Source organism: Lemur catta, chromosome 2, assembly GCF_020740605.2.
Source record: "Lemur catta isolate mLemCat1 chromosome 2, mLemCat1.pri, whole genome shotgun sequence".
NCBI lineage: Eukaryota > Metazoa > Chordata > Mammalia > Primates > Lemuridae > Lemur > Lemur catta.
In genome coordinates, this window is record NC_059129.1 from 114,982,969 (window position 1) to 115,006,212 (window position 23,244).

General features: G+C 36.5%; 1 protein-coding gene across 3 annotated transcripts in view; it reads left to right on the forward strand.

Annotated features, from left to right (window-relative positions):
* Nucleotides 1-20,586, forward strand: part of TRMT11 (tRNA methyltransferase 11 homolog) — a 50,223-nt gene extending 29,637 nt beyond the window's left edge. For all 3 annotated transcript variants that reach the window (XM_045544312.1, XM_045544314.1, XM_045544315.1), the window contains 2 exons: nucleotides 1,282-1,402; nucleotides 20,012-20,586. In XM_045544312.1, coding sequence (XP_045400268.1) covers nucleotides 1,282-1,402; nucleotides 20,012-20,143 — 253 coding nt within the window. In that variant the 3' untranslated portion in view covers nucleotides 20,144-20,586. The remainder of the gene's footprint in view (nucleotides 1-1,281; nucleotides 1,403-20,011) is intronic.
* Nucleotides 20,587-23,244: the final 2,658 nt, after the last annotated feature.

A 23,244-nucleotide genomic window follows, 5' to 3' on the forward strand; every position in this document is an offset into this window, starting at 1 on the left:
CTGAAGTGGTCATTACTTGTTGGACAGCTCTAAGGAAGGAGGCAGAACATGACTTCAAGAAAATTCCTTCCACTGATAATAAAGTGAAGTGCATTATGAATGTTGCTTGGTAAGTGGGTGATGAAGGTTTTGAGAATGTGGTTGAGGTAATGAGGGAGGCTCATCCAAGGTCAGAGGGACCTAGAACAGTCAGTAAAAGAGTGATGGTGAAGACAATGTTGATGCATTAGAACAGCTAGCTAAGATCATGGTCCTTTACATGAAGAACTAATCAGCACCTTTCCCATTTTGGACTAGAGGTTTAAGATGCCCATATAATAAATGTATACAGACTTCCCAAAAAGACATAAAGATTTGCAAAGGGAAAATAAAAACTGGCAATCACAGCATTTTTAAAGGTACCTATACCTAGTGAGCCCCCTCCTCTGCTGTTCTTCCGGATTCTGTTCCATAGCTGTTTCCCCCAATCTGTCACCTGTTTCTTCTACCAAGATTGATGTCAACAACCTGTCATATGCCAGGTTCTGAACTACGGTACCTGCCTGTCCTGCTTGCTAGTGTCCTCATCTCCTTGTGCTGTACAGCAGCAGTCTCCACCACTCATTGCCATAGCTTCAGTTCTATTTCTTGGTCCGTATGACCAGAGGACTGATGTAATCTGTAGTGTTTACTTTAGATGCAGTTTAGTTGAACAATTTTACAAATAATTTTAGTTTTGTATTTGCAAACTTAATAGCAGTCTCAAGATGTTATTAAAATTTTGCAAGGGCACTTCATCTTATAGGGGAAAGTATATGCTATAGTGGACTTTATACTTTGAGAATTTATAAAAATCTGCAGATGAATCTGTCCCTCATAAATGTCAAGGGGTATTGTAGAGTATATTTCTGTCTGTCTTATCTGCTCCCCTGGGATTCTATGGGGTGGAATTGTCATCTGTATTTTTGTGGTTTAAGTGTTTGGCATTCTTCAATAAAACACACTTGTATTATTTTTCTCTTTCTTTTCCCCTCCCTCCTTCCCTCCCTCTCCCTCCCTCTCCCTCCCCTCTCATTCTACAGGTAAAAAATTAAGCTATATTTGTAGATGTGGTAAAATTAAAATACTTTGTTAAAGTACAGGTAGATTGTTTATAAAGTATATGAACAGTTAGCATATATGGAAAAAAAATGGTACAGCATGTAGTGGAAGGCTGTCCCGCCCACACCAGATGGCCTCCATGATGATTCTGTGTGGGCAGCACATGTGAGTGTTCGTAACAGTCAGCTGTTCTCTCCTCAGGTACACTGAAGAGATGGTGCCCTGGCACCCTTGCCTGGAACTCATTAGCAACTGTGAGCAGAAGCTTTCCAGTCACACATCAAGGCGCTTGATTACAATGGAAAAGGTGAAGAAATTTGAGGTAAATTTCCCTAGTATTTTTAGATAAATTCTGAAAGAATCCAAAGTGTATTTTTCTAAATAGTTTTCCAGTGATGGAGTTTGGAAATGTTAGTCTTTGATTTTTAAAAAATTACAGATGAATTCAAGAAGAGGCAGAAGTTGAAGAGGTTTGTGGCATTTGGTTGGGGTTAGAGGGTAGGAGTTGGACATAGAAGTTGGGTAGAAGAGTAGAAACAGAAGTGGACCCTAACTTCCCAGACTTTATTTGACATACTTGTTGCTAACACAGTTAGTTATAAAACAGCACTCTTAGTTAAACAACTATTGTCTAATTAGCAATCTCATAGTTACCATTTTTCTCCAGAAGTAGAAATCAAGTAGTACATAATTTCAGACTATAATGAAGAGAGTATGTTGCTTTATATTAGGGGGAAAGTAAATTTCCCCCATCTGTTAGGGCCCAACATGTGTTCTCTCTCTCTTTCTCTCTTACACACACACACACACACACCCACACACACACACCCATTTCATTTAAGCTTGAGAGGAAAGAACAAAACATCTGTTATTTCATGTCGAGATCAGAATGGATTATGAATAATGCCTCATAGTGGAGCTTAATTAAATCTCCAAAATGTTCTTTGAGCTGTACTTTTCTGGATTGACAACTAAAGCTCTCCCAAGTTCACTGGAAACTTGAACAAACCCCATCCTTGCCTTGGATCTTTAGGGCAAGCAAAAGAAAGGTGGTGATATCTAAAGGTTTTGTCATACCCACCTTTGGTCTGCATTTGACTTGTTTTCATCTAATTTACACCTTATAGATTCTTTCACAGTAATGAAAACTAATATTTTACATATATGATTTTAAATCAGTCTTGTTTTTGTTCTTTATTTTTATTTCCATTTGCTGTCTCTAATTTAGACCTGTATTACCATACACCTGGTTTATGCTGACAGTCTCCTCAGTAATCTCTCTCCTTCACACCTCTAGTTTTTATCTGTTAAATGAATCTTCCTAAACACTGCATTCATTATATTATAACTGCCTTATGCAAAATTTTTTAGTGACTCATTTTTATTACTGAATAATATTCAGAATTTTCAGTGTGACATAAACTATCCTCAGTAATCAGGCTTCGATATCAGGGCATTTCAGGAAGCTAAGCTGTACGTGTATATTAGTTGATTGGTGTCTACTGTATATGTATATGGAGGTTATATGTATACATACACACAGATGTATAGGTATATGTGATATAATTAAAATGAGAGTGTATGGTAGTCATTTTTAAAGCAATAGTACTAGAGACTTATGTTCAAATGTCTGATATCCTTGGAATGGCATCTTTGTACTCATTCTATTTCTTTCATAATTATTCAGCATGTTCTTGAAACTTATCTTTTAGATTTACCTTTAAAGAAATATGTTCATTTAAACAGTTATTTTGCTTTATAGGCACACTTTTCTTCAAATGATATTATTAGTCTTTGCTGCTCACATTTTATACTAGACAGGTCACTAAATGAAAGTTGTTTTGTTTTTGGAAATCAAATCTTGTTCTAAGGATGATGATTTACCTTTAAACATTTAAAGCGTTGCATATTCAGAAATTCCACAAGTGGTTTCTAAATTGTTAGACACAATGACAACCTTCCAAAGTGACAATTTTGAATAACCAACATTCATTTGGTACACAGAAGCCCTCTTATCTAACATCTATTTCAAACTCTGTTGATGAAACCGTACTGGCCATTCCTGCTCTATAACACACTGTCTGATGCCTATAATACGCTGAATACTTTTAGCTGGCAAGTTACTTGGTCTCTGCTGTATCTACATACAGTAATTCTGCATCCACCAGCTGAAATTGTCTGTTTACCAAGAATCAGTTATGCTGTTCTCAGAGCTGTTTATGCCAGTTATATTTGTTATGGTAATTTTATAATCGAATTAAATACTAGTTAGACCAGTGAAATATGAGTCTAAGACTAAAGTTGTCATTTCTGTAAAAACTAAGTTGAACGCTTTAGAAAGAATAAAGTGAGTTGCTAAAATAGAGTCTTGAATTATGAGTTGGAAAAAAGTTATTGCAATCTAGTTTTTTGTACCCAGATTGCTTTGTAAGTGCCAAAACTGGAAATCTTTTTTTTTTTTTTGAGACAGAGTCTCACTCTGTTGCCTGGGCTAGAGTGCCATGGCGTCACCTAGCTCACAGCAACCTCAGACTCCTGGGCTCAAGCAATCCTCCTGCCTCAGCCTCCTGAGTAGCTGAGACTACAGGCATGCACCACCATGCCCGGCTAATTTTTCTATGTATATTTTTAGCTGTCCATATAATTTCTTTCTATTTTTAGGAGACAGGGTCTCGCTCTTGCTCAGGCTGGTTTCAAACTCCTGAGCTCAAACTATCCACCCACCTGGGCCTCCCAGAGTGCTAGGATTATAGACGTGAGCCACCACGCCCGGCCCAAAACTGGAAATCTTTATAGGTCTTCATTCTACATCAAAAAATTGTCAAATGAATATATAGTTTTTTAAGTTAAAATAAGTTTAAGCATTTTAATTTTTTTCTGCTCTTACTGACTTTTTCAATTAAGTAACCATATTAGTCTACTCAGGCTGCCGTAACAGAATGCCACAGACTGGGTGCTTAAATAACAGAAATTTATTTTCTTGTAGATCTGGAGACTAGAAGTTCAAGATCAAAGTGTCAGTAGGGTTGGTTTCTGGTGAGACCTCTCTTTCTGACTTGCAGGCATCTTCTGCCTTCTCGTTGTTTTCACATGGCCTTTCCTCTGTGTATCTGTACTTTTTGGTGTCTCTTCCTCTTTTTATAAGGACACCAATCTTATTGGACTTATCTGTACCCTTAGACCTCATTTAACTATAATTACCTCTTTAAAGGCCCTATCTCTAAACACAGTTACATTGAGGGTTAAAGCCTCAACATATAAATTTTAGGGTGGGATATAACATAAGTCATAAGTCAGCCCATAACAGTAACCATGACCAATATCTATCATGTTAAATAAAAGGCTTCTGTTGTATGTTAGAGTATGTTTTTTTCCCCTTGCTCTCTTCGTCACTTCTTCTGTATATGTCTATCTTTAATATTTTGAGGAAAGTGAGGCATTTGATAATTCAGATAGTACTGTTGCAGCTCTTAGAAATCATAGCATTTAATGGAATCATATGAGTAAGTAATAATAGTAACTAACATTTATATGCCAGGTACACATGTAATACATGTAAAACACAGAAATATTACCTGTAGAGTTTGTAATTTTAAGTCATGATATAGAGTAAATGGCATTAGCATTCTTTATTGTGTGGCCTACATAAATAGTATTCCAAAGAATTAGAAGGAGGAAGATGTGGAGAAAAGACTCTAAAATTAATCAAGCCTCATAATAAATCAGGCATTCTATTTTAATGGAAAGATTTAAAAATTAAGACCCATTGTGGACTAATTTCATATGTGCTTTCCTCTGAGTTTTATTTGTTTAAAAAGGCCAGTATTTTTTTCTGATGTATAATATTTCTCTAAGCTAATTTATTTGAGACTCAAGTAAAAAATAGGCTTTTGAGAATTTTTGTCCTGTATTAAAATGATAAATAAGGGCATTCACCTTTGGTATTTTTAAACCTATAAAGGCAGTGTTAATTTTTGTCTAGTTTCCTTTTATCATTTTATCTCTGTCCTTTTCAAATTGATTTTAAAAAACAAGGAAAAGCCTGATGCTCAAGTAATTTTTTGAAATGGTCCTCATTTTATAAGATCAAATTTAATTAGTGAATTTTAACTAGTATGACATTTACTATAACTGAAAATACTTTGTCATGTTAAATTAATCATGTTTGGTTTTTAATTAATTACTTCATTTATACCTTTTGTTTGTATGGAGAGGAGTGTGTATAATTGCAGCAAGATCCCAGTCCTTTATAATGCAAGTGATGACATAAAATTGTCAAACAGTTCTCACACGCGTCTAACAAATTATTCTCTGGCTTGTTCAGCATTGTTGATTTTGGCAATGCAAGACTATTCATTTTAGATTTTTACACTTTTGTATACTGTGTCTCTTCATTTTTGATTTGTCACTTGTTAGGTTTAACTTCAGTATAACTTTTGGCCCACTTGGTATGTTGTTATAAAGTGTTCTCTCTCTCCCTCCTTTTAAAATGTAAACATAAGTTATAACAAAAATTGTCTGCAGAATATGGATGTTTTATAAAATTTTGTATCCTTACCTTATTGGCCACAGCTTTTAGACTTGCTTATTGTGCATAAATAGTAAAAAAGAAAATTCTTGATAACCATGTTAAAATTGCAAAGATACCTGGTAAGAAGAGCCAGGTTTTTGCATTATTCCTTGTTGCTATATTCTGAAAGCTAAGTAAATGATACATAAAATTTTAAAATGCTTTGTTGTTTACAAAATGTTCCTATTCATTTGACCTTATTATTAACATTTTCCCCATTTTAGAGATGAGGAGGTGGCCTAGGCTTAAATAGTAAGTGGCAGAGTTGAGACCAAAACTCCACCTTGTACTTGAAATTCTGTGTCCTTCTTTCTCCATCATGTTATCTCTCTACCAAAATATATTTCTACCTTTAGAATGTGCCAAGATTAAAAGGTAAATATTCCTGAGTAGCATATTACTAGTTTCTTTTAAAGATAGTGTTTGCTTGTCCTGTTTTGTTCAGCAGGTGTTGCTCATGAGGCCATGGTAGAGTGTGATTTGTTTTACTAGAACTCATTTTCTCTCTTGACACAACATGTAGTTCATGCTGCTGTATATGGTTGTGGTCACAGTGGTTACTTCTACAAAATGTTTTTCTCATATAAAATTTATGGGATAAGCTGGGCGCGGTGGCTCACTCCTGTAATCCTAGCACTCTGGGAGGCTGAGGCGGGTGGATCGTTTGAGCTCAGGAGTTCGAGACCAGCCTGAGCAAGAGTGAGACCCCGTCTCTACTAAAAATAGAAAGAAATTGTATGGACAGCTAAAGATATATATATATATATAGAAAAAATTAGCCGGGCATGGTGGCGCATGCCTCTAATCCCAGCTACTTGGGAGGCTGAGGCAGGAGGATTGCTTGAGCCCAGGAGTTTGAGGTTGCTGTGAGCTAGGCTGATGCCACAGCACTCTAGTCCAGGCAATAGAGTGAGACTCCGTCTCAAAAAAAAAAAAAAAAAAAATTATGGGATAAAAATGCTGATCACCGGAGTTGTCCAGGACAGATAAGAATATAATAGTTGTGTCTTCAATGAAAGTCAGCTAAAACAATACTCTTTCAACCTTTTCTACCAGAGTCTATATGGGCAAATGAAAGAGTACCCCTAAGTAGCTCTTTTCAAAATTACCTTGAAATCTTTTTTAAAACTTCATACAACTTTTATAGTCTACTCCATAACAGATACTTGATTAACTATAAAAAATGATTTTAAATCACCGTTGCATTAAATGGGCCATAATGTGCCCTGTTTATTTTGTGGCTTGTTTACCTGACCTGCTACCTTGTACTTGTAGTGGTTTGAGAAGTACTGAAGTATAGGTAAGTTTAATTTTAGATATTAAATGGCTATTAATTTAGACTAAGGTTATAATCTTTTGTAAATCAGTTGTCACTTTTTATAGCTACCCAGTATAGTTCAGATGATTTAAAATAAGAAATATTAGAAGGTCACAGTGGGAGGTGATGAAAGTTTATGTAATTTTTTATTTTGTATTGAATGAAAGGGTCCAGTAACATGAAGCTGATGAATGCATTAATCAGAATGGAGTGTGGCCAAAAGTGAGGATTTTGACTAAAGGACTGAAAGATTTTGAAGCTGTGAAGGACAGAATAACCATTAACTTTATAACAGTATTTTTTAAATGAGTAAGGGAGAGAATAGACACTGAGTTCCCACTTGAGAAAATGACTTATGCATGTCTTGAAGTGGAAAAATTAGGCTTTATGATAAGCAGTTTACATATTAAAATAGTAGTGTTGCTAATCCTAAACTGTCATGGTTTGCTGACATAATGCTGATGCCTATTTCCATTATGCATTATCCTTTCTCAGGATTAATGTCGTTAGTTGTGTTTTTCTTTGACAGCTATTTGAATTAAAGGTAGTCCCTTCTGATTGACTTTTCCTTCTGAAGTATTATGTGATTTTTGCCTGTCTGTTGCCAGGACTGTGGATATTTCCCTTTTCATTAGCACTATGAAAGGTTAGAGATTAAGTATGAAGTATTTAAAACATGTAAATGGTAGGATATAGATGATACATAATGTATTGGTGAGAAAAATAAGGTAGGGTGACACTAAATAAGAACATGCTAATTGGACATAAATTCAGTCTAGGTCTTACTACAATCCAATATTTATTATCATCAAAGTGTGTGTGGAGGTGTGTGTGTGTGTGAGAGACAGAGAGAAAGTGAGAAAGAGAAAGAAGACCTTTTAAAAATTATTTTGCATAGCAAGTCAGAAGGAAACAAATTTGTATTATCTATAAGTTAGGTTTTAACTTGTTTTGAAAAAGGCTTATAGAAATAGACAGGAGCCTGGTGATTCTGCACGTCATGCTGCTTGAATTCAGATTTCAGGTTCATGTGATCTAATTAGTTCCAAATGAATTTGCTTTTGCTGTTGATGGTATTTTTTCTTGAGTTTAAATCTTGCAGGATCATCAGTTGACTTTTTCTTTTACATATCTGCAACTAAATGATTTTGCCAAACAAAGTGGATTTTTTAAATTGATGATGTCATAATTGTTTTAAGTTATTGTTTCTGGTAAACCAAGAAAAAGCAAAAGTCTGTTCCCCACAGCTCCAGGAAGGCAATCATTTAGGATATCTGGATCTTGAAACTTATGTTGCTGTTTAGATATGACTATTTTATTTACAGGAACAAGCAGTTCTCTGAAGGCAGAGAGAACATGTGTCTTTTGCTCATGTTTTTAAACTATTATAGTAAAACTGTCTTAAATTCTTAGTGCTATAGAATCTTAGGCATAGGTCAATTACAAAATATAAGTATGATTCAAGGATTCCAAAGTATGAATGGTTTAGGGAAATGGGAAGTTTCTATGTGGAGTCAGTATAATCATCTGGAATTTCTTCTATAATTCTTGTATGAGTGACAGATTTTTCTCATTTTTTTTGTATTTTTCTTTATTTATCATATGGTTATTTAACTTAGAATTGTCTTTCTGATGTTTTTCAAATGTAAACATGAATTTATATGCTCTTCCCACTCCATGACCCACCAAGAATTCAACCTAAAGATTTTAACATGTATTTTTTTTTACCTAAAACATAAACGTACAGTTTAATGAATAACTCCATGTACCCACCACCAAGGTCAAGATTGTAGAGTAATGTAGCACCCCAGAAGCACCCTTCCTTTGGTGACCATTTCTGACCCTAAGCACCTCCCCTGAAGGTGTTACCACTATTCTGACTTTTACGGTAATCATTTTCTTGATTTCCTTTGTAATATTACCACTACTGTATTCATCCCTAAGCAAAATCATTTTGCCTGTTTTTGGTATTTATATAAATGCACATACATTTTTATTAATGTTTCTTTTAATGTATTATGAAGATGTTAAAAAGTCACCTAGGAGAAGAATAGTTCCCAAATTAAAGTGAGAGAGTACGTGTGTGCATGCCTGTACGTGTTTTGGTCTATTACTCATCTTTCGCAATAATACTTAAGACGGTAAGCAAGATTCTTCTAAGTTTTAATTACATATTAAATGCAGTAACTGGTAAGTTGTCATTAAATTTTTATCCAGTGCACAGACTTTGTATTCTTTTAATGTTTGAGATTAAGTTTTGAATTTTATAAAGTTATAGATTTTAGTAGATAGCATATAGAAAGTGCTAATACTTCTGTGTCATCATGATAAGCACAAATGTCCATAATGCTTTTTTTATAATTAGACAGAAATTATGTGCTGAGTGCCAGATGTCAAAGTTCAATCATTAATTATCACTCATTTTCAGAATTCTAGATATGAAAATTTTAATATACTAAAATACTATCGTGACTTTAGGTAACTTAATATCTTGCACAGTAATGAAATTTTTTAAAAGTATAGATTATATGTAAATACCTAACTTAGGGATGAAGATTTTCACTGGTACCTTGTTCTCCCATTAAGAATAATGCTAGGCCGGGCGCAGTGGCTCACGCCTGTAATCCTAGCACTCTGGGAGGCTGAGGCAGGCAGATTGTTTGAGCTCAGGAGTTCGAGACCAGCCTGAGCAAGAGCGAGACCCCGTCTCTACTAAAAATAGAAAAGAAATTATACGGACAGCTAAAAACATATATATATATATATATATATATATATATATATATATATATAGAGAGAGAGAGAGAGAGAGAGAGAGAGAGAGAGAGAGAGAGAGAAAATTAGCCGGGCATGTTAGTACATGCCTGTAGTCCCAGCTACTCGGGAGGCTGAGGCAGGAGGATTGCTTGAGCCCAGGAGTTTGAGGTTGCTGTGAGCTAGGCTGATGCCACGGCACTCTAGCCTGGGCAACAGAGTGAGACTCTGTCTCAAAAAAAAAGAAAAAAAAGAGAATAATGCTAGAGGTTTCTCTTAATAGTATTGGATGCCAGACTTTTGACCTGCTTGTCCTTGGTTTAGGAATGGCCTAGTGCTGTTTATAGTTGTATAACTTTAGCACAAGTGGTTTCTATAGCTACTGTCCAGTACCAGATGTAGAACAGTGGGAAGCTTTGATAAGGAGAGCAGGATTTTTAAACAAAAGCCGGACGTGGGTAATTACCCTGAAGCTGAACTGAGGCCCATTATATTCAGCACTGTCATTTACATTTTATTTCACTCTCTACTGATTACAAGGAAGTAAATCTACCCCCTGTTTTTCTCTTCCATCTCTTTGCCTTCTTCCTCGCACCTTATTTAACAGTGTATATCATAGCTTTAATCTGTTTCATGAATCCTAAAGTCTTTCCTGACAAAATTAGATGAACAACACCAGTTTTGTAGCTTTCACTATAGTGACAACATCATTGTTTTTCACTTATCACAGAGTAAGTTTCATAAGCCATTTGTACTCAAGTGTTTGCAATGAAACTGCTGTTTTGTATAAACTACTGTCACTTTGAGAACATAAATGACTTAAGGTTAATACTAGTGAGGTAGAAGAAATCATTATCTCATTATCAGGAACTGTCAGTGACTAAAAGGACAGATTCAACCTGACCTACAGTTAAAATAGATGCCATTTGGTTTTCTGCTGAATGACTATAGGGCTCTGCAACTTCATCTCCTAGAAAGGGGAGATCCCTTGTTTTTAAAGAACAGTAATTTTATAAATTAGTGATCATCCTTAGGTATTTGCTGAAGTTTCAAGGATTCTATAAAATTAACTCTTAGCAGTAAAGGGACAGTATGAGAGATTTCTGGCTTTGGCCAGAATGTGTATTGGGAGTGATGTGAGAAATGAGGCTTTAGAATTAGGCAAGTAGGAGCCAGTCTGTAGTAAAGGACGGGCACGGGGCGGGGTGGGGGGCGGGGAGTTGAGGAAATTCAGACCTGATGACTGCTGTTTTCTTTGTAAAGAAGGATGTAAGTTTTTGCTGAGAATGAATAAACCAATATTAATGTGTGAATTTGAGGACAGGTGAAATTTTAGAAAAAGTGCTATGAGAAATAGGAAAGAAAGCTGTTATTTAAAAATTTTTACATTTGTGAACTTTTCCTATTTTTATATACTTTCTTTCCCTGACTTGATTACCTGTTCCCTGAGGGGAAAGGCATGGTTTTCATCACTCACCATGTTTACGGGACCATTTATTTCAGGTGTTAAGGCTGAACAGATTAATAATGCTTTGTCCTTATCCGTAGAGAACTTGTACATCAAGAGTAATATAGTCACCCAAACCATTCTATTAATAACATAGCGTGTTCTGTAGTGATCTGTGAGAGGAAAGCACCAACCAGAGTAGATGGTGCTTGAAGCAAGAGAGGTGAATAATTTGGTTGGGAAGCGGACGTTTGAAACAAGGTAGGGAGGCATGAGAGGGGCTGTGGTACACGCAGGGAGCCCTAGACATTTCACTATGACTGGGATACTGGGCATTTGTGGGAAGAACAGCTGGAGATGACCTGGAAAACTAAAGAAAGGGATGCCCAGTGATGAAGGGTGTCACATACCCAAGAGTTTTAAGTTTATTCTATTGGAGAAGGCAAATCCATGAAGGATGTCAGAAGAGTGGCAGAAGTTCCTGTTCTATGAATTTCACCCTAGCCTCAGTATGTAGGTGAATTTGAGTTGTGGAAAGATATCTGGGATACCAGTGAGGAGGCTCCTGGCATGATCATGCAAGGGTGATGAGGCTGTAAACCAAGAAAAGTGGAAGTGGAGATTGTAGAGGGCATGATGGGCTTGAGAGTTTGGGGGGAGGTAGACATGGCAGGACTGGGTGGCCTGGAAACTGGGGTGAGGGAGATAGGAGTTAAGGATGACTTTTCAGAAATCTGCCTGGGAACAACTGAGTGGATGATAGTTTTCTTGCATATATTTTTATTCTCTGCCCTTGCCCCAAGGACCATGGTGCAGTGTCACTTTTCTGACTACTGTAATAGTCTCCCTTCTTCTGTAGTTTCTTCTTCCATTCCATTTCCTCCACAGTGGCCAGAGTAGCTTTCAGAATGTAAATAGATAATGAAACTCCCCTGCTTAAATCTTATCAATGACTTTCTGTGGAGTTTAGGATAAAATTCAGAATCCTTTGTAAAACTTCCAGGCCAACCTGATTTACTCCTGGCCTGTCTCCAATTTCATTTTGTGTCCCGTTTCATTTGCCAAGCCTTAGCCACACTGGTCTTTCACGTCCCAGAATGGACTTACCTCTTTCTAGTCTCAGGGTCGTCTCACATTGTGTTTCCTGTCCTTGGAATGTTTTCTTCCCCCCTCTTTTTATGAGTAAGTTTAATTCACCCTTTAGGTTTCAGATAAATGTCACTTCCTTAGGTAAGCCTTTCCTGTTTTCTCCGTTTGCCCCCTCTAAATAGGTTTCTCCTTATATTCTTATGGGACCCTTTTCTTACCAGTGTTTAATCACAGTTTGTAAGTATATGTTTGGGTGTATATTGTTTAATGTCTGTCTTTCCCATTGCCATGCAAGCTCTGTATGCTAGTCTGAATTCACAGACTTTGAATCTTTCGCTCACCACTCAATAAATATTTATGGAAAGAACAGTCACTTCTCTATGATTACTTTGGGCCTTTCTGGAATAAAAATAGCCATATTCAACAGTATTTAAATCATCCATTGAAGGATGAGTAGGAACAGATAGTCATCGCCAGCCCAAAGTCTTCTGTTTGGAAATACACTGAATTTTATCATTACCCGGACATTACTCTTCAAAAATCAGTGGACAGACACATTTTAATCCTATGATCCCTAGGCTTCATTTCTCATGAGAAGCAAACCAAAAAAGCAGCCAAATTGACATACTGTGGTAAATCATAACACCTTCCCTTTATTTAAGGAGGAAGTAATAAAAGAGAATAACACATTTCTGGAAAAAGGCAGTAATTAGGAGGATGGTTTTACTTAAGTGGAGGTCTCAATGAATAATCTTTAGTTCTGTTAAAGTCTGAGCTGTTTATGCTGCTCAGTTTAAGAAACATTTTTTTTTTTTTGAGACAGAGTCTCGCTGTGTTGCCCTGGCTAGAGTGAGTGCCGTGGCGTCAGCCTAGCTCACAGCAACCTCAAACTCCTGGGCTTAAGCGATCCCACTGCCTCAGCCTCCTGAGTAGCTGGGACTACAGGCATGAGCCACCATGCCCGGCTAATTTTTTTTTTCTATATATATTTTAGTTGTCCAGATAATTTCTTTCTATTTTTAGTAGAGACAGGGTCTCGCTCTTGCTGGTCTCGAACTCCTGACCTCGAGCGATCCACCTGCCTCGGCCTCCCAGAGTGCTAGGATCACAGGCGTGAGCCACCGCGCCCGGTCAAGAAACATTTTTTAATATATGTAATCTCACGGCATTATCCAGAGTGTCATCAGTTCCATTTAAAATGGCAGTTTCAAATGTTACTACAGAACATACAGCTATGCAGCTTTTTTTCTTTTCTTGAGCATTAATTCCTCTTTAGATTAAAATTTATTAAATTATAAGTGACTGAAGTGCTCTTCTTTTAGTCATTTTAGTTCTTTTTAATACTGTATTTTTAATGTACAGTTAGTTGTAAAAATAATTATGAATTAACTTGAATAAGGTAAGTTCGTGTACTTTTTTCTTTGTTGTTCTAGAGAGTAATTTACAATTTTAGGTGAACACAGATGCTAATGATGCACTTTAGAATCACTGAGGTGAATATGTATTTGTGTGTTTCTATTTCATTCTTTAAAAATGAAATGGTGTGAATAAATGCTGAAGTTCCCTGCAGAAAAGGCCATCTTGGTCATGTTGGAGCTGTGTGACTGTAGATGTTTACAACAGTTGAGACTCACAAATAGCTGGAGCAACAGCGCCTGTGACATGTATGGTCTATTCTGCTGTAAACTCTTTCAATCCCCATCAGGAAATACTATAAAGAAGGATTTGTCTGTTCCAGCCAGCAGAGGGTAGTGTACACATAAAAGTAAACTACCAATTTGAAAGCCTTCCTTTGGTTTCTTTGGCAAGTGTGTTAAAATTCCTCGAGTGGTTTATGTTTAGAATTAGCAGTACTGATAGGACAGGAAATTGGTTGGGTGGGACAGTGGTTAAAGGGGTTCTGTGTAAAAGTTTAGATCTGAAATATGTGCTACCATAACGTTGCTGTTCAGTGAGGAATGTCCTCTAAATGTCAAACTCCATTTTGAATGACCCACTAATCCACCATGTGGGAAATTAACTCTTTATCCATTGTTTTGATGTAATTTCTACTTAAAAAAAAAGAAGCATAATGGAAAAAGCATGAGCTTTGAAGTCTGATTTAGGCTGCAATTCTGGCAATGCTATTACTAGCTGTGTGACCTTGGTAGCTTATTTAAACTCTTTTAGCCTCTGTTTCCCTATGTGCAAAATTTAGATAACAATCTGCAGTGAAAAGATGCAGAAAATTAAATAACTTATGTAAAACATATAGTTGGTAGCAAATATATATTAATTCCTTTCTTGAATTACAATTTATTTCTTGTAAAATTTACAATTGCTGATTGTCTTGTAAGGATAAATGATAGGTCTGAAAGCTATATATTTCCCTTATGTAGCCGTTTATGGCTAGCACAAATTTTCCTACAGAAATTCTTAACTTCTGGTTATAAAAAATGGTGTTATTAGTATAATCAGCAGTCTTAGTATAACATTTTATTTATATCTCCTTAATTACTACCAATAGTTAAATTTGAGAAAGGTGGTCTGTAATCTTTTATCACCATAGTATTCTCTCTTGGCATGTCCTAACTCTTTGTGTATTTTTATTTTCCATCAAGTATTTCTTGCTTACTAAAAATTGGCAGAACTCAGGTTTTATGAGACATAGATGGTATCATGATGGATAGTGGTAGACAGATTTGGAAATGTTAGAGAAACCAAGACTCAAACACTGGGGCAAACTTGAGTGAGTGAGATCAAAGATGGTGTTGCTTAAGGATACTCTTCTCCTTTTAAATAAACACTTTGGCCTTTAGATACTGAGTTGAAAACAAAACAAAACAAAACACTTTGGCCTTTGAGATACTGAGTTGGAAAAAAAAAACACTGCAGATATTCCTGGTTGAGATGGGCTGGGAATGTGAATAGAGAAGAGCCATGAAAAGGTGATGAAAAATATGTAGAGTTGAATATCAACAGCTCAAGTGTAAGCCCTGGCAAACTACACTAAAGATAGGATGAAAGAGAGAGAGAGAGAAAAGAGAAAACAAAAATTTAGTTTGTCATTTTCTTCAGCATTAAGACATCGTAAATTCTGAGTGCATATGTAGTATAATCACATGGACTGGGTATTTTTTAAATGCGTCTTGTTCGTAGGTATGTGATATTTATGTATATGATTGTATGTGATGATATGTGTTAGACCATAGATATACCCAAAGTTTCTGAGGAACATTTTAGGAACCATGGCTTTTTCACTTATGTGAAACTAGTAGCCACAGTCCCTGGAGTGTCTGGTTTACCCTGAAACAGGACTTGTGCTGCAGGATGATAGACTGGCTCTTGATGGATCTCTGGCTGCACAAGGGATTTGGAGCTTTCGGGTTTTCCAGAATTTGTTATAAATGTTCTGTTTCACAGTCAGAAAACAATTGATTTTGTGGGAAGGGGGCAGTCCAGCACAGGACCCATACATACACCTCCCTTTTGTGAGCTGGGTAATAGCAGCTTAGGTCAGCCAGGCACACTAGCAGCTAGGCCTGAGTCCGTGTGCTGGAATCACACGTTTCTCTCCTACCCATCCTCCTCACTACTGCAGCTCTAGAATAGTCCGTGAAGTCATCCTCAGCGCCTTTTGAGGGGGAGGTGATCTGGCCTAGAGGGGCCCTGGGGAGAGTAGAGAACAGGAGGGCAGGCCAGGGAAGGACTTTATTGCCTGCCTGTGTTCTGATTTCTCTTGTACAGGAGAGGAAAGTGAGATGTCATTCAGCAAACTGATGTGTAATTGAATCTAACTCCCAAATGTTAAGGGAAAAGCCTGAGATTTGGGGAAAATTTGAACTCATTTAGATTTTAGCCAAGGAGCTAGCATATTAAGTTTGCATTTTAATATTTAAAAACTGAGTTTGCTTTCAGTATGGAGAACGGACTGGAGAAGGAGCCTCTGAAGGCAGGGCAACTAACTGGCCATTTAGGGAAAAAAGAAGAGAGATGAGGAGGGGCTAGAAGTACTAGAGTTATGGGGTGAAGAGAAATAGATTTAGGATACAGAGGCTAAGATTTTAGAACTGCGAGAAGAGGCAAATGTGAGAAAAGGAGGAAGAGGGATTTGACCCAGGTTTCTGATTTTGATGACTGGGTGGAGAACGATGCCATGAACTGTGAGGAGAAGTATAGCAGCAGTAGAGATTGACAGCATTTGGACACAGCTTTAAAATATTTAATAGAACCAAGGAAAAACATTTCTGCCAGGATTAATGTAGCTCAGGAAGTAGACAAACTTTCTAGTGATCTTAATTGACATAAGGACAGAATTTAGAATACCTGGAGGAATAGGTAATGGCACGTTCCTTCTTTTCCAGTGACTTTAGTTAGACTTAATGAAAGCAGAAATGAAGAAGTTGAGTTTAAATGCTGGAATGTTGTTCTGTGTTGCTGTTTTCCTGGTATAGTCCTGAGATGTGGACCAAATTTGACTCCCCCTGTGAAGTCAGCTGTACTCCTAGGGTTTTTTTGGTTTTTTGTTTTTGTTTGTTTGTTTTGAGACAGAGTCTCACTCTGTGGCCCAGGCTAGAGTGCCGTGGCATCAGCCTAGCTCACAGCAACCTCAAACTCCTGGGCTCAAGTGATCCTCCTGCGTCAGCCTCCCCAGTAGCTGGGACTACAGGAATGTGCCACCATGCCCAGCTAATTTTTCTGTTTTTTCTAGAGACAGAGTCCATTATGTTGCTCAGGCTGATCTTGAACTCCTGGCCTCAAGTGATCCTTCTGCTTTGGCCTCCCAAAGTGCTAGGATTATAGGCGTGAGCCACCATGTCCAGCCAGTCCTAGGGTTTTGATATCCCTCAGCATTCCCTTGACATGACAATTTTGTGCTATTGAAATATATCCTCCCAGTTGATAGAACTGTGTTAATAATACTCTGTATGTAGTTCTGTTCCTTTCTTGATGGGCCACTCAGCTGTCGCAGCCTTAGTCCATCACCTGTTTGTTCTCAGAGCTCCTCATGCTTCTGGAGCTGGGGGAAAAGTTAGCTCTTCTGGAGAAAACCTCATTACCTTGTCAATAAGAGTGCAGTTTCTGGAGTTGGACAGATCTGTGCTCTCAAATTCTGGCTGTGCCACTGACCAGGTGTGTTATCCTGGACCTGTACTCTTAAATAATTCCTCATCTGTAAAATGGGGATAATAGTGTAGTTATCTCCTACAGCCAGTGAGTTTTATTGAACAGTGCATATAAAGCATTTACTATCATTTTTGGTCTGTAATAAGTATCCAGTAAATATTGCCTTTCATTTGATATCTTTAGTTGCATACCTATGGATTGACTCTGTAAAATTTATCTTTTGGGGATTGTGTATTGCCTGAAGTTAGTAACCATTGATATGTTTTCATGTGTTTGCAGGAATTTGGAACTGTAATATACAGAGTGCCATAAAATTTAGGTAGCCACCTACTTATTTTTGATAAATCAGGAAATCTGGGCATGTTTAATAATTTTTTAACTATTTGGGGTTTTTGTGTGATTTTTTAAAAATATGTGTGGCAAAAATAGTTTCTGAATAAACAAATGAGCTGACATTATTTTGGCTAAAACTAGATTTTTGATAATGTTGAATATGAGAAAGGATGAAGATACTTATTTCACCTAGGAATAAGCAAAAATACAAAATATTTTGAAGATGATTATCTTCTAGATATATTTTTATTTTATTTTTGGCTACCATTTTAATACTGAAATCAGTATAAAATTAGGGTTCATGTTTTCTGGTTGAGTCTTCATGTCTGTTCTCAAAATCACATTCTTTGGAAGGCTGAGGCAGGAAGATCTCTTTAGGCCAGGAATTCAAGACTAGCCCGGGGAACAGGGAGACCCTATCTCTACAAAAAATACAAAAATTATCTGGGTGTTATGGCACATGCCTGTAGTCCTAGCTACTCAGGAGCCTGAGGCAGGAGAATCACTTTTAGCCCAGGAGTTTGAAGTAGCAGAGAGCTATGATCCCTCCACTGTACTTCAGCCTAGGTGACAGAGCAAGACCCTGTCTCCAAAAAAAAAAAAAAAAATCACATGAGTCCATGTGTAATTGAATATGAATTTACAGGAGTACATGGGAAGTGAGATTTTTATTTCTAATTAGATTTTTTCACAATTTGGAATGGTTAGTGAAATTAGATGAGATGCTGATGTCAGTGTTACCTGCCAAGAACCTCAATTTTCTAGGTCAAAATATATTTGACATTTGAACTCAGACTGATGTTTCCATTAAGTATATCAACCTGAGCACTAGTCCTTAGTTGTCTGTGAAGTCTGAAAGTATGGAAATCTCTTGTTTAGCCTTTATACTCATCTACATGATTAATCTACTATGATTATATAAGGTTGTCAGGAATTGTTTATTTCATTAACTGAATATGGATAGACCCCCAAACAGTTTTTTGTGCGTGTTTAATATCACACAAATGAAATCATTTGTTGGGTTACAACTTTTTCTTGAGTAGAAGGTTCCTTGTTTGATAATTCTTATCCATAGTTGCAGATGATTTCAGTGTGTGCTGAACTAAGAATCAGAAGAAAGCTATAGTCCTAACTATGCTACTTGGAACGGTTCTCTTTGTTCTCTCAAACTACAAAAAGTTTTTTGTCCTCTGTGCCGAGAGGGTTGTTGTGAAGATCAAATGAAGTAAAGTAAGTGAAAGCACTTTGGATATCCAAGCATGATGTGGATGTAAAGTGAAAATCAGCAAGAAAAAATCAAACAACCCTATCAAAAAGTGGGCAAAGGACATGAACAGAAACTTTTCAAAAGAAGATAGACTAATGGCTGACAAACATATGAAAAAATGCTCAACATCTCTAATTATCAGGGAAATGCAAATCAAAACCACAATGAGATATCACTTATCCCCAGTGAGAATGGCCTTTATCAAAAAGTCCCAAAACACTAAATGTTGGCATGGATGTGGAGAGATAGGAACACTCCTACACTGCTGGTGGGACTGCAAACTAGTGCAACCTCTGTGGAAAGCAATATGGAGATACCTCAAGGAGATACAGGTAGAACTACCATTTGATCCAGCAGTCCCATTACTGGGCATCTACCCAAAAGAACAAAAGACATTCTATAAAAAAAAGTCTTCACTAGAATGTTTATAGCAGCACAATTCACAATTGCAAAGATGTGGAAACAACCCAAGTGCCCATCACTACATGAGTGGATTAATAAAATGTGGTATATGTATACTGTGGAGTTCTACTCAGCCACAAAAAACAATGGTGATATAGCACCTCTTGTATTTTCCTGGATAGAGCTGGAACCCATTCTACTAAGTGAAAGATCCCAAGAATGGAAAAACAAGCACCACATGTACTCACCATCAAATTGTTAATTGATCAGTACTTAAGTGCATATATAGTAATAACAGTCTCTGGGTGTCAGGCAGATGTCGGGGGAGGGGATGGGTATATACACACCTAATGGGTGCAGTGGGCAGCATCTGGGAGATGGACACACTTGAAGCTCTGACTTGGGTGGGGCAACGGCAATATACATAACCTAAACATTTGTACCCCTGTAATATGCTGAAATAAAAAAAAAAAGTACATTCAAAAATCAATATGAAACCAACAAAAAAAGGTGATTGTATATTTCTAATTCAAATAATAAAGATGTGTACCAGAGGGTGAGATTTTACTTAGAGTAAATGAATGCTTTGGTTGCAGGCTAACTAAAGAAACAACTCTAACATCTTTGTATTTTCCAACCAAACAGAACCGGGACCAGTATTCACATCTACTGAGTGATCATTTTCTGCCATACCAAGGTCATAATTCCTTCCGTGAAAAATATTTCAGTGGAGTAACAAAAAGAATTGCTAAGGAAGAAAAATCCAGCCAGGAATGAAAATTAAAATTTTGACAATGAAGAAAGAATAAGGATTTGATAGGAAAGACATCTGGATGTTAATTTTCATGTGTGATCCAGAAAACATGTACTGTTTTAAAATATATATAAAAAATAAATGCTACAAAGTAAATTGAGCAATTCTTTTAAAGTTATCTTTGTTTTATAAACTATTTTGTTATATTATAAAGTTTTTTGAACCTTATTTAATTTATATTTGTACTTTCAAGTATTAATGGGGATCGACTCAAAACAGTTATATTTTTTACAAATAATCTACAACGGGAATTAATATTGTTAACTTTTTAAACATATCTGCTGGATATGCTATAAGCAGTTAATAATGGTTAAGAATTTATTCATTAGGTGGATTTGTTTAATTTGGCTTTTGATTGTACCTGATTTACTTTGCCACTAATAAACCTCATTGAGAATTTCTAAAATTATGCAGTATGTAGTGCTTTATCAGGGGGGATGTGAAGAGGGAAATGGATTTTTATTTGAAATTGCAGACAAGGAAGTAATAATGGTAATGGTGATGATCGGAAAGGCAAAGACCTGACGACCTAAAAAGATTCCAAACTCGTTAAGGCCTGTCCACATCTGAAGCTCGTCTGTACCTTGGATTTGCTCCTGCATTCCTAAACCTTGACTGTTGCTCAAGTTAACTACCCACAATTTTTGGTTTAGAAAGTAACTGATAGTTAAAAGCAGTAACAACAACACAAAACCTTGATGGTTCCCTAATGGTATTAAGCCTAATCAGTGCTCTTTGAAATAGAAGCTATATTTTTCTTGAAGGAGAAACTTTGCTGAGTCTACATTGTGTCCATCATGAAAATATCTTGTTTGAAAACCACTACACCCATTAATTCAGGATGCTAATAGCTTTCCTGCCTTCGGTGGTCAAATGTACCTCAGCAGGGCGGCAGTAAATGGATCCTCTCTCTCTAACCAGAGCCTATTTTATTTATGTTATTATTATTATTTTAGTGTTACCGCTGATTTTTATGGACTCACAGTATTAACGTGCATGGCTTAGCACCTCCAAAAGCCCAGTGCTGCCCAAGCAAAGAGATATCAGGCTATCTGCTTCCTTCTCTCTGCTTTTCTTGTCTTGGAGCTCTGGATTTCAGCAGCAGAACTCAAACATTTCAGTGATTATTTTGTTTGGGTTTCTGGATGTGATTTGTGGTACAATGGGGAAAATCTAAAAGTATTCAAGGGTGATTTATTTTCAGTATTTCTGTGATAAACCATTTATTTAAAATTTTTTGAGGTTATATGGGGGGTAAATTTGAAACTTTGTATCTGACTCAGTTTGGAATATGAGAGCTTAGCCCCCTTTTTGGGTTGTCACAAAAATTAGTCCAAATAACTCTGGAAAGTTGCAGCATTAATTTTAGTCACTTTGTCCTTAAAAATTATCTCACGCTTTAAAAACAATTTCAAATTGTTTCTTATTACTACTAGTTGAGGTCTTCTAACCTTTAATTCTTCTGATTGTGAGGCTTATTTCCATATTTACCAGTAAGTTCACTTTCCCATTCCTGAAATGGCACTAGGCTCAGAGTGTAAATTTGTGTAGTTATTTTAAACTTGTTACTCAGAAATGAAAAAGAAACCTGATCACTTTCAACTAATTTTTATTTGAGAGCATAGGTCTCAAGCCCTCTTATTTTAAAAAGAGAGACTTTCTTTTCTGGCAGTGGGATCTTACTACTTTCTGCATAAGTTACAGCAGGTCGTTTCCAGGATTGCTTTAGTTTTATGTGTTACTGCTGTACTCCTCATGCACTTACCAGCAGGAATACCACCTAGTCCTAGCAAAATGTCTGCATGTCAGATAGTCCTGTAGTTTGAATTTACAGTGTCATCTGGGAGGGAACCCTCAGTGGTCTGTGGACTGGCTTATTTAATGTTTATAATATGACAAAATCTATAATTTTGTTTCTGGCATATATTAAATATCCATAAAATCCAGACGGTTACCTTGATGGTGTTTCATTGAAGGGCCTCCTTCCTATCTGTTCTGGTGAGTGCTTTTTTGCTGTGATAGCTGGGAGGGAAGAGTGGAGTAGGTGGTCTTTGGTGTGTTTAGCCAAAGTGGCCAGCAGATTTTTAAAAAGTTGAAAACCTGCTACAATTTTCTCAGCCACTTCCTGCCCAGGGTGACCCAGCTTTGGGCAGGCTTGCCACCAACTTCCTTATGACTAACTTTTTAAATATAAGGATTGAGTGATAAAACATTTTCAAACTGTTTTAAGCTCTGGGAGGTAAGTCAGTGTTGCCACTATTTCCTTGTTGAGAAAAATCACTCAAAAATTGAGATTCCCTACATATTTTAGAAGAATGATGATTGTAACTAAAAAACCTTATTTCAAGTTTGGTAAGGGCAAGTAGAGCATGAGTTAACATCACTGGATGCATTGTAGTGGGTATGTTTATTTTATTGGGTAAAAAAATGTACTTTAAAAGTTTGAGACGTGGAAATAGCTTTTAAGTTAATATATTTCATACTCATAAATTAAAGAAGCAGGGATTTGACTTTTTTTTTAACATCAGGAAATTAGATGTTAAGGTTGTGTTATCTAGAAGCCAATATAAGCAAATCTGGCTCTTAAATAAAAGGTCTTAGTCATTTGGTGTTACAAGAACTGCTGACATCTTATGCTGGAAATATTATCAAGTAGTGCTTATCCAAAGAGATACGGAATAAAACATAATGTTTCTTTGTTGAAAATTGAAGGTGACTTTTTTGAGACATGATCTTTCCGTATACCATTTTAATAAATCTCCCTTGAAAAAGCATAATGGAACTAAGTTGATGTTAATAGTTCTAATAGGAAAAAAAAATCTTTGCAGATAAAACAGGGCATAAATAAATAAATTCATTAATGCAGTGTAGGGGTGGGAATGGAGGTGGGTGTTGCCAAGGAAATTGATGGCCTTATTGTTGATCTGTTTGACCAAAAGAGAATAAATTATTCCAAAATAAGAACCTTGGCTCTTTTTGCAAGAATATGGTTTTGCTCTTTTATAAAGTTATTTAGCAAACTAAACACTTGCAAGAATCTTTTTTCTTAGAAGGATTGTATTCA